Raw genomic sequence first — 12,170 nt, forward strand, 5'->3', positions numbered from 1 at the left:
TTAGGCAGACAAGAACAGAAAATTCTGTCATCTGAATATGGCAGAAATATGAGACAAAATTCAGGTCCAAACTGTGTGAAGTATAATCTGTGTTTTGCAGTTTCTACTCAGGCATCTTTTAGGTCATTTACCCAACACTCTTATTCTCCCCAGAAGAGAGTTTTTAGCATAGGAAATAGAGCAAATGAAGGGAAGAAAACTGTACACTTTCATCTAGACTGAGCTGTGGCTAGAATGAGGCAATGAGCATGTGCCAGAATGAACATTAGATGAGAAAGATGCCAATGTTTTTATTGCAAATAGCCTATTGCAGCTGAAGCTTATTCCAGTGAAAGAAAAAGACAGAGCTACCAATGATTCCAGCAGGGCAGAGACAGAATATGCGKTTGGAAAATTAGTTCATGGTTTATTCCATGGCAAAATCTGGGATAGTTTATAATCAGAAAAAAATAACATAAAGCCTAATTTTAAATGGTCTCTTGTTTCATATGAGTCATTCTAAGTCAGAGTTTAGGGTTTTTTTTGGTTGACTGATGGCTGACACTTGCCCCTTGCACCATACAGTTGGGCTCTCCACTTTCCAAAGGAGGTGCTAGGTGGAGGATCTCCACCTCCTAGGTCTCCTAGGTGCAAAGATCTCCTAGGATCTCTGTGTCTTGAGAGGATGCAGAGATTCAAACTCAGAAACTGTGCTTTGGCTTTAGTCAGCTCAGTGACCTTGCCTACATTACTCTTAAAGAGCAGCCAGAGAAACAGTTGGGGATGTGTTTTCTTCACAGAGGCACTGGTTTCCTCTCTACAGAGGAACGGCACAGAAGGTCACACTCACACTTGAAGGCGTTCCTTCTGGTGCTCTGTTCAGCCAAAATGCTGCACATTGTCCAGAGAAGCACACAGCCGCCGGGCTTCCCAGTTCCTCCAGCTGTTCCAGGAGATGAACTTCTGGATGCATTCTCTGGACAGGCAATTAATATGCCCAGATGGGCAGTCTACAGTAGTTCATTAAAGTATTGTTTTCTTACAGAGAATAATGACATCAGGTGGGCCCAGCTGCCTCAAATAGCAGCTTCATTAGTGGCCAGAAGAAAGAGGTGAATTAGGTTTGTGACAGCTCTAATGGTTTGTCATCTGACACAGACCAAATCGTCATAAATTAACCCAGGATAACTTCTATGCTTCCTGTCTTTGTAGCTGCCCTTCTTACCTTTCCAGTTCAGAATAGTACTGAGTTGCTTTCTGTGCATACCTTATTAGATAAAATGGGATATTTCAACCACAAAATGTAGTAATATGTACCAAGTGATTGAAACCAGACTTTTTCCATGATATAAACTATTAAATAAAATACAAACTTTCAGAAATAGATAGGCAGACATCTGTAGAAGCCAGGACTTTTAACAGCACTGTATAAATTGTGGTTCTTTAGATGAGCTTTTTGCTTTCTCCTCCAATAAATGTCTTTTATTAGTTACGCACAGAGCTTCAGTTTTCAGGATGGATACTTCCCAGATCTTGCCTTTGCAAGATTAGATTAGCCATCTCATGAGCAGGAGCTCTTGTCCTAACTCCTGATTTTGAATGCTTTCCATGTCTTGGGGGTTCAGAAGTGGATGCAGCCAGGATAGTGCAGGACAGCTGTACATTAGTTCGTGTTCTCCCTCATTGCATTGAATTTGACCAAAAATGAGAAGAAAGAACTATAAACCTTTTAGCTCCCCATGTTAAGTTGCTACTGACACACTTTGAAAACAGCGTGTCTGATATTTTTTGTGCCCTTTTAATACTTCAGCATCCAGTTCGACTACTGCACTGAGGTCCCCAAATCAAATAGAACTGGGCCTCAAATATATCTACATTTTTTTTTCTAATCCCAAATAGCTCATTCCTTATTTAAGTCCATGACTGGTATCACTTATTGAAGTACTCAAAGTATTTAATCTAATTATTATTATAGTCTTTCTTTGATTAATGATTCATTAGAAATAGGGCTGAACCAATCCCCAGATCCCAAGTCAAGCTGACATTCGGGTATTTTATAATATTTTGATTTAATTTGGAACACCTAAAAAATGCTACTTACCCTAAAAAATAATCCTGGACAATTAAGCAACAGTTCGTCATCTCCTGTGTCTTTCCCGTGATACACTATAATTACTTCAGTTAAAAAAAAATAGTCCCTAGGAGTGTGTCAGCATCAGAGCTGCTATTTCTGTTCACACAGAAATGTGCAGTGCAGTTGTTGAGCTCTCTACATTTGAGACTTGAGTTCAATCATTTCTATTAACTGCAAATGTTACCATTTGCTGGCTGGAGAAATACAGGGTCAAGCATATGTATACTACGGAAGAGTAGCCATCTGTTTCAAGATAAGTACATAGGATAAAAATTAGTTTAAGTTTTTCCATGTGCACCTGGCATGTCCATTTAAATAAAGACACCAAAGGAACACATTAAATTAAAATACACCCCAAATCTGGCTCAAAACCATTCTTAATATTCTGGCAGCTCCTCTGGATTTGATTGGCAAMCTTTTCAATAGATTAGACACAAGTCCTGGAGGCAGCAGGCCAGGTTCATAGGGTATGTTACCGCAGCAATGTGGAAACGTAACTGGAGCACATGCAAGCCTAACTTCATTGGGTTAGCAGAAGGAAAGGTTGCAGTGAAAGTGCCACTTGCTAGCAACCAGGGTGTGTATTTATGATCTCTAGAAGTCTCCATATACTAAAGACTGTTCTGTCCTGTTAACACTGTGCTGGTAGCTCTGCTAGCTTGATTAAAGTAGGATATAATCATGCTTTCTGCTTGGGATATAATCAAGCTCTCTCTTACTGCTGTGTAGCTGTATGGCTTTTGATTACAAGCTTTAACCAACCAAGTCTGAAAACATGTAATTCATGCTTAAATTTGACCATTTGTAAAGAAATAATGGGAGGATGGGTGTAGTTCTCCAGAAACCTAAATAATTACTTATACGTAATTTCCACTATACTGTGGCTCCTGTAAGCCCAGAAGGCTCCCCAAGGTCCACTCTTCTTCCAGTCAGCTGGTAGCCTCAAAATATATCTTATTCTGGTCATTTCTGCACCAGGAGCAAARGACCTGCAAAGTGCTGCCAGTATTTGCTGCCAAAGGACTTTGGTCACAGTGTACTCTGTGTGGGAATGCTGTTACTACAAAGCGGTGCCCAGTAGTGTTTGCATCTCGGCCAGTGCTGTGGTTTCCATGGAATAGTTCTTGAAGTCTTCCGAAGAGTGGACAAGAATAACTGGGAGAAAGATTTTAATTAAGGGGAGAATGGAAAGGAGGAAACATATTAGGAATGTCTGGGAAAATAATACTTTTATCCAGCAAAAGAAAATGRCTTTATTTCATGTTCCCTTTTAAATGGGATCTAAAATCCCATTGTAGTTGATTTTTATGTTATCTGTTTGTGGCCCTTTCAATAGACATTTTTATGGGGAAGAATGCCTCTGAGGCGTTATCAGGGATTTTGTTTTTTTCTGACATGAGGTAAGGCAGGAGCACACGACTCAGCATTTTTATCCTTTGGAAACCTACATTAATTTATTTTGACAGCATTTTCAACCCATATAAGTAGTTTAGGACTATCCATGTGTGCTACCTTCTGATTTTAGACAAGCAATGCTTTGCGTGAGACTGTTAATTTGGCAAAGGGCATGGGTTCACATTTGGTTTTCATAGACTGATAGATTTAAAGGCCAGAAGAGACCGTTATGATCATCTAGTTTGACCTACCAGGGCATGAGTCTCACGCAGTCATTACTGCAAAAAGATCATGAGTTCAGCTAGAGTTAGAGGTCAGATTAAAGAAGACATTCAGTCTTGAGTAGCCTTCCGCTAATTTTTATCATGAATTTTTCTGGCTTCAGATTGTAGACTGTGAATCATACCATTTTATAGGCATGCAGAGTCAAAAGGAGTGAGTCAAAAAGAGAGTCAATCATCCTCTGCGGTCCTTTACCATTACACATCTGTGATTAAATGTAATTGTATTTATCCCCCCTCTTCACTATGAAAGTTTCACAGTGGCTATTTAAAAAAAAAAAAAAAAGAATCTTCTTTGCCAGAGTAAGTGATTTTGTTGGCTTGGTATCAACACTGTTGTATCTAATGCAATTGCTTTGTGGACTCAGTTTATTTTCGGCTGCTTTCTAAAAGGGAGTCATTTGTCTAAGTTAGTTGTTTTTGTTATGTAAGAATAGCCAGACTTGAAAGCYGGAACCTCAGCCTGATAAACAGAAAAAGAAGTTCATATTTCTGGGTGGCATTGTTTGACTGGGCTGAATGAAAAAGGTAACAGCACCATAGCAGAAGACACCTACTTATTTTTCATGATGAATATACATGTTGAGTATAATATATTATAGCTCCGAACAGAAAAGGAGATGAATACCTTCTGCATTTATATGGTATTTATCACAGCTGAAAGCAATTGTTTTATTGATTCACATGATTAACTGCTTAGTCTTGTATCCAGCACTAGTTCTATCCATCAACAAGACTGTTACAGGTCCTTCCTTCCTGAATTCTTATTCTAGCTACGTAAGTTCATACTAGACAGAATTTTATACAATGTTACTCTTTTTACAAATGTTTTGTAAAAGCAGTAAAACCATTCTTTGTCCTTCAGACTTGTTCAGATCTATGAGGACAACAGAAATTCTAGCACTTAMTGACTTTCAGTGTTTTTCTACACTTAGCTACGCAGTTTTCTCAATACAGGACAGAAARTGTTTAAAAGACCTCTGTTTAGAAATATCCAGTTCATTAAATGAATAGTTGAGTCYATAATTGATATTGCTATATGCATTTAGAAATGGTAAGGTTTGAGTTTTATACAATACTTTTAAAAAATGTAAATTTATATATTGCCATTTATAGTGTGTAGTACTACTTACACAAGATGATGGAAATTCACTGTTATAATAGCCATTTGAATAGGGAAACTTAAAAAAAAATTATGGAGAAAAAGATTCCTAGCAGAAGCTAAACTAACTAAAAATTATAAACCAAAGGTACTGTCAGAATAATGCTATGAATATTAACAGATATAGAAATATTTATGTTGTATAGTTGTCAGACCATGCTAAATGGATGATGAGCATTTTTTCCTCCTGATACTAGACAGTGTTAACAGTGGTTCCAAAGCATACATGCAATTTCAGGCAGAGACTACACAGATAAGTGCAGAAGCATTCAACCTGGCTTTCAGCTTTTGAAAGCTATGCACATCCACCAAATTAGCGTGCATGAAGTCTGTCCAGAGAACAGATGCTTACACCAACTAATTTCCTTTTTAAAAAACATCACTGCATTTCTATGATTAGTTTTCAATGCATAGATAAGAAATAAAATTAGTAAATGCCAGAAAAGAAAAGGCAGGAAAAGATAAAGAAACATGGAAATATTTAAGAAAATATGAATTGTCTAGAAAGTTTCCAAAACTTAAGGTTTATGTTTGGCTTACCTCTGAGAATGGTCATAGGTGGGGTGAAGGAAGATGCTCTAACTTAGAATTAGGATACTGAAGGCCCATTTTGGGCACTCATTTTTACATGTGTGCTATATTTAGGAGTACACCTTCCCCATACTTAAGCTCTGGTTTTACAATTCACTATTCTGGAAACTGTGATCTTGAGCACTGGATCAACTTTTCACAAAAGCAAGAGCTCAAAATTTGCAGTTCAAGTTTTACACAAACTAAGAAGTTTTATGTAAGTTTTATGTATCAATGTAAAATGAGTTTAAGACACTTTGGAAAATCTGTGAGCAAGTTAAACTATTTGTGAAATTAAACCTCCAGTAAGGTCATTCAGGCTTTTTCTTGCTACCCCTACACAGAGCATAGACAGAACACAGAGCTTAACATCTGTTTCTGGTGAATATTATAATGCAATAGCCAGAGTGGTGCTATATAGATAGACACATCTGTGACTAGAACAGAGGAAAGAATGAGAGGAAAATACCACCAAAAGAAAATTCTGGCTAGTTGAAAGGAAAACATACTGCAAATTTTAACTTAATTTCTTTAATGATCTTTAGAACTTGCAAATCAGGCCACCTTTAAGAGCTGCTCATCAGTACTTGCCTTAGTGACACAGAAAAGATTGAAATTAATTTTTGAGACCAGTTGCCAGGTTCTTACTATTTAGTAAAATAGCAATATAAACTGATGTTGTTAAACAGAAGTTTAATAGAATTATTATGCATCTAGTCTAAGAAGAAAACAATCCCTTGCATAGGAAATTGTAATGAAGTAAAATTTCAAACTTTCAAATTTTAAAATGACACAGTTCAAAGACTTAGAGCACAGGAATGCACTAACTCTTATTTTTAATACGGGAACTCACTTTTTTCTAATTAACCTCTATTTTCACAATTGGGAAATGCAAAAGGCATCAGAGCATTGATCTGAARCCATCATGATACATGTGGAATTATGTTGCTATTGACTGGAAGAAAAGTTTTTCTGAACTTATTTTCTTTATGCAGAATCTATGGGTCAATAAATTTGTGACTCAGAGAATACTTTCTCTTCAGATATTGCTGGACTTAGTTTGAAACACTTTGGGGCTTTTTAAAATCTCTGCAGCGTTCTGTAATAGCTTTGAGAACATTCTTTCTTCACAGTATGCATATGTYCCAGCTGTTAGCATTAACTACGTCCTGTAATATATCCGAAGTTATCAAGAATCAAGTATATAGATTTTTCATTTGAAATTCTCTGATACACAAGTTTATTAGAATATAATTAGAATTTATTAGAATATATATTTAATGTATATATATTTTATATATATTAAATTATAATTTATTAGAATATATTGGCGCATAAGCAACAAAAAAAGTGTAGATATATCACTTCAAGGGTATTTTCACATTTAAGCCCCTTTACTTTTTTTTTTTTAAGACTGAGGTTATCTGATATTATAACTCTATATGATATTTAGACTTTGCATGTCTCGGTTCTACAAATGGGTTTCTACTAGTGAAACAAATATGCCTTTGTAATTAAGTGATTGTTCACAATGCAGCTTATGGAAATACAAGATACAAGTCAAACAATTCAGTGAAGAATGCTCTTTTTTGTTGCTCTTTGTTTTTAACGGGCTATAAAATAAATGCAGTGTGGAAGGTAYTTTTACAGCTGGGGCTTGTGATACACGATAGGAATGGCCATACAGGGAAGCGCACGCTGAAACTGTGTGTTTAAAACCCCCATCCTCACATGTCTTGGAAGAGTTATGTACATAAAAGCATCAAGACCCTGCACTATCTTTATTAGAGCAGGTCTGACTGCTCCTYGAAATGCTTCCAGCATCAGCTCTGGTAAATGCCAAAGCATGCGCAGGTCCACAGTGAAATGCTGCCAGCGTGTATTGGGGGAAGAAGTAGGAGTATGGAGAAAGGAAGCTCCTTAATAAAATATGAGCAGGGATAACATTAAGGAAAGTTCTGCAGAGACGCTGCTGCCCGTATGAGGAGGACCCAGCTCCRGCATTCCTGTGCACTGCTTTCCAGGTGGCTTTCCTGGGGACTGCTTGCAGGACACAGGGCTATTCAAGGGAAGGGCTTGTCAGTCTGTTGGGAATACTAAGCAAACGACTTGTCTCACCCACCGGAAAAGATGAATAACCATAAGGGAAAACTTCTCACTTGAGCAGTCCATAGGATTTTCAAAAAGAAATACATACACCTGAAGTTACTGAAATATTTGAGTGTTTACTGTCTGGATTCTTTTTAATGCCTTGCTCTTTTTTTTTTTCTTTCCTATTTACYCAAGATAAATTTACAGATTTTTCCATCTCTGTGGAAACCTTGCATTCTATGCAAAGACTGAGCTCTTTCATGGCCATGTGCTTCCCAGAAGACAGAATTTTATATAAAGCAGCAAAGAYCATGAGATCCATAGTAAGAAGTGGGGAGTTATAGTTCCACAGTTCCATATGTAGCTCTTGTCCCATGGCTGTCAGTCCTGGGAGTGGGTCACAGCCTTCACAGCCCACTCCTTGCTCCCATTTCCTACTAAGAGGAGGTGCAGAGGCCAGAACATTTATTTCCAGCTCTCAGCATGCCATGCAATTGCCCAGTGGCCAGGGAATGGCCTCAGGTCCAGAAGAAAGCAAGCTCTCCAAGRTGCTGCATTTAAAGATGTATTATCCCAACTATGACTAGTTGGTAAACACAGCCTCAAGTCCTCTCTCAAGAACAATTAGCAAAGCCACAAACAGTGATTAATATTTCATTCCTATGCATTTAAAGTTTTTTTTTCTTTATAATTCTTCATTTAAAAGTGTAACTCTTCTGAACATCCCATTAGAGAACATATAGTGGGAAAATATAACCTTTCTTTCATTTGTTTGCCTAAGTAAAATGCCAAAATATTAATGTGTTATTTTGTTTTTGACAGCAAAATTTGGAGAGCAACCTCACCAATCTTATTAAGAGGAATACTGAACTGGAAACTCTTTTGGCAAAACTCATTCAAACCTGTCAACATGTTGAAGTGAGTATGAGCTCCATTTAAAATTTTAGAAATTTGAATTATGTGGTTTGAATTTTCAAGATTTCAAAAAGGAAATTTTGAACTAAACCATAACTGCAAAATAGAATCAAAGTGATGGTAAACTAGTCTGGGACTTTTCTTTGGTAAATGCTTTTCTTAATACAGATGACCTTATTTATTTTCCTTTCTATCCCCTTTCAGTTATGATTTCATATTTGCATGGCCCTCAGTACTACTGCTATACGTGAGCACACAACTATCTGCAACATGCTTATCTTCCTGGCTCCTTTGTGAGACAGAGTAAAATTTATACAGATTGTAACCTAAAGCAAAGAAATAGGAAAGCCTAAATCCACAAAGATATTTAGGTTTCTGTCTGCCAGGGACTTTTATTTTCAGCAGAATTAAGTAGCTAAAAACATAAGTGGACTCAGAAGCCATGAATCAAATACATTTATCTGCAGAAGAAGAAAGGTACCTATAGCCCTTTGAGTTGCCTGAGGATGTCCTTGAAAATCTCTCCCTGCAAACCTGGGAGATATCTTAGATTGCTCTGTGGGGGCTGCTACTCTAGATGCAAATTAAAATAATCACAGAGTAGTTCAACTATAGAAGCTGACATGGGAGCAGTACAGAGCCTAAAAAAGACTTTATTTTAGCAGAATCAACCTTTCTACTTTTTTTTCCCATGCTCTAAGGCCTTACCASTACCTTCTAGCATGCTCAGGTCAGTGAAGCCAAAGCCACTACGAACAAGCAGCTTTGGTATCATCGTAAGAAAGGCTTGCAAGGCACAGCCCTATTTTCTGCTTTCTGGTGGCACTATTGTACCAACATGCTGCTGGGATCCAAGCTGTATCAGCAGTGCTCTCCTCGAGGGCAGTCACAGCCTGAGGCTCTAGTGAGACACACCGTCTAAGAAATATTTCCGCCCCACCTCCAGGCAAACTGTAGCTGAGAAACACTGGAAGTCGAGGCTCAAATTCATGAGGCATGTGTGTGTGTTGACAGGTACACTGGATTCCCTGAGTTCATCGTTTTGCAGTTCCATCAGTTTTTGTAATTGCTCAAGTCAATATAGGATGACCCGGGAAAGTTAACAGGGTGAGAATCAGAGGAGCTGACCCAACATAAATACTGCTGATTTAAAACAAAACATGCTTCAGACTCTGTCACAGAGAGAAGGTATTTTCAGCGGACCAACAAATTACTACTTAGATTAGCAGGAAAAACACACTTTCCCGTGAGAAATGTTTGGGTTTTGTTTGCCTTGCAATACACTCAGCTGACCGTCCTCTACGTAGTCATTCCTACAGCAACCTGGCTTGTTCAGAAAGTTATGTGCCTAGCAGATAGGCAACATCATTAAAAATAAGTGTTGCAGAGAAAAGTCTTTGTGGTATTCCACATTGGTACAGTTGTCTCTACATATGAAAGGGAGTTGGGCTTCTTCATGAGTGTCACCTAGAGAATAGCCCCAGAGGAAATGAGAGAGAAAGGTAACCTAGAGTTTCTCAAACACCAAATTAATTTAATAGAAAGTCAACTCTGACATGCACAGCCAGAACCCAAGCTGCAGAAGGGCAGCCTTCCTTGCTGCAGGTCTGCTTTCAATGAAGCCTCTTCGTCATCCCTATAAACCTCCAAGGAAGTTTACTATAGTACTTACTTCTTTGTTGTCTTCTTCAGACTGAAATTCAGTCCGCTAATTAAGAGCAAGAGTGACCATTGCTTGAAAATAGGTTCAAACTCATATCTGAAAAAATAGGCACCTGCTTAAGTATCTTCTTGACTAGGGCAATGGTGAATTCTGCAAATTCTACAGAAAAAAAAAACAAATATTTTATATATATATTTATCTCACTTCCGAAGAAACATCTCTGTCTTCTAGCTGGCCTGTGTTCTCTGTAGAGCCTCGATGACTTTGTGGGGCTGAACAAAAAAACATTAAAAGTCCATCCATGGTATTAGATTTGAGGTAGAGGGTGTAAATACAGCAATAACATCAGCTAGAAAAATGTAGTAGAAAATAAGAGACAGAGACAAGGTATTTTTGGCTTATATTTCACTGCATATAAAGCTCAGAGTAAAAATCCCAATGCAGCTGGGTGCAGGAAAGCATAAGTCATCTTCTTCATTGGTGATCTATATCCAAGGTGTGGATAGATCTGCCCCTCTGTTTCTTTTGCATTCTGTGATATATTAAGAACTCAAGAGTTCTTAATTACCAAATTAGTTCATATATTACCAAAAAAATCTAACTTATTCAACTGGTAACAGATGTGCTACTGTCCCTTGAGTCCTGTTTTAGAAAAACTCTCTAGACATAAAGCAAGAGTGGCAAGTTGTTAATAAATTCCTACCACGTTTTATTCATATAATTAGTCTAATTAGCATTTAAATTAGCTATATATTGGGCACCTGAGGATCTGGAAGTAAGAGTTAAAGCTATCTCTGTTTTTCAGAACTCAATTGAAACTTCAAATATAATGTAAATGCCTTCAAACATTAGAGAAGCTGAGCCTTGTATATATTTAAAAACTCACTGTATTGTTTTTCCTAATGCTTCTTCTTAACAGAAATTCACCTCAAACACAAGGAAGCTACTGGTTTATTACTGTAACATAAATGTTAAAAAAATTAAAGTAGAAAATACTAAGAAAATAAATGCCTAAATTATGTCATTTAAAATCATTTTAATAAAAGTTTGTAGTACTATTTTAGCTTTTTTATTTAAATCTGCTTGACTAAAAAAGAAAGCATTAGATTTCACGTGCTAAATATTTTGTAATTTTAAAACAAGAAGAGAGAATGTTATCCCTCGTGAAAAAGATCCCAAGATCTTTATTGAGGAGTGTATAGTCTAAAAAGGTAGTTAATATTTTCTTATAGAAAATAGAAATAAACATTAACATTTTTAGAACCTTTGTCATGTCAGAAACCAAAACATTCAATATTACATGAAAAATGAAAACTTGATGAGGTTTTTGGCTTCTGATGAGGAGCAGAAGTTGATGTTTCTGCAAATGAACACTAAACAGGCTATGAGCCTTTTGTCTAAATGAATTCTATCCAGCCAAGCAAATGTTACCATAAAGCCACTGCTTCTCATCAGCAAAGTGAGCTGTTAATGTCTTCCCAGCAGTGGACTTTCTGCAAATTAATTAATTATCAACTATCCTTCGCATCAGGCTGATTTAACTCCAGCATAGCAAGGGCCAACACCATATGTTTTAGAAAGTTTTATACTCTTTGAAAGAGAAACATTTTTTTACTTTTCATTTGCATTATCAGACAAGAGCTAGTCAGGAGTCTTTGTCTTCTGGAAGCTGGAGGATGTCCAGCAGTTAAGGAATGGGAGGCTCTGGAATTGCCTTTCCTGAGGGTGATGAGGGCATAAATCTTACCTGCTTTTAGGTGGTGTTTATCAGTTTATGAAAGGGTTTATCCTGGAGTGGGATCTGTTCTTAAGAGCCTCGAGAATTCCACTTCCACCTTGTATTCCTGGGAGTGATTCTGGGGATATCCGCAGAAAAAATCAAAAGAATAAATCAAGCAGAAATTGCAGTCTTTATTGTTTTAAGGAAAGCAGAGGTATTATTAAGCATTTTATAATATTTGATTGACTGATTTCATCTCT

The 12,170-nt window shown here is 37.2% G+C and overlaps 1 protein-coding gene across 1 annotated transcript in view; it reads left to right on the forward strand.

The window, feature by feature from the left end:
- The window catches only part of MID1 (midline 1), a 172,081-nt gene that overhangs the window by 120,378 nt on the left and 39,533 nt on the right, over positions 1–12,170 (forward strand). Inside the window, exon 3 of the mRNA XM_026047198.1 lies at positions 8,435–8,530. Within this exon, the coding sequence (XP_025902983.1) occupies positions 8,435–8,530 (96 nt within the window). The remainder of the gene's footprint in view (positions 1–8,434; positions 8,531–12,170) is intronic.

The sequence above is a fragment of the Nothoprocta perdicaria genome, unplaced genomic scaffold (genome assembly GCF_003342845.1).
Source record: "Nothoprocta perdicaria isolate Ctin4 unplaced genomic scaffold, notPer1 scaffold_109, whole genome shotgun sequence".
Taxonomy (NCBI): domain Eukaryota; kingdom Metazoa; phylum Chordata; class Aves; order Tinamiformes; family Tinamidae; genus Nothoprocta; species Nothoprocta perdicaria.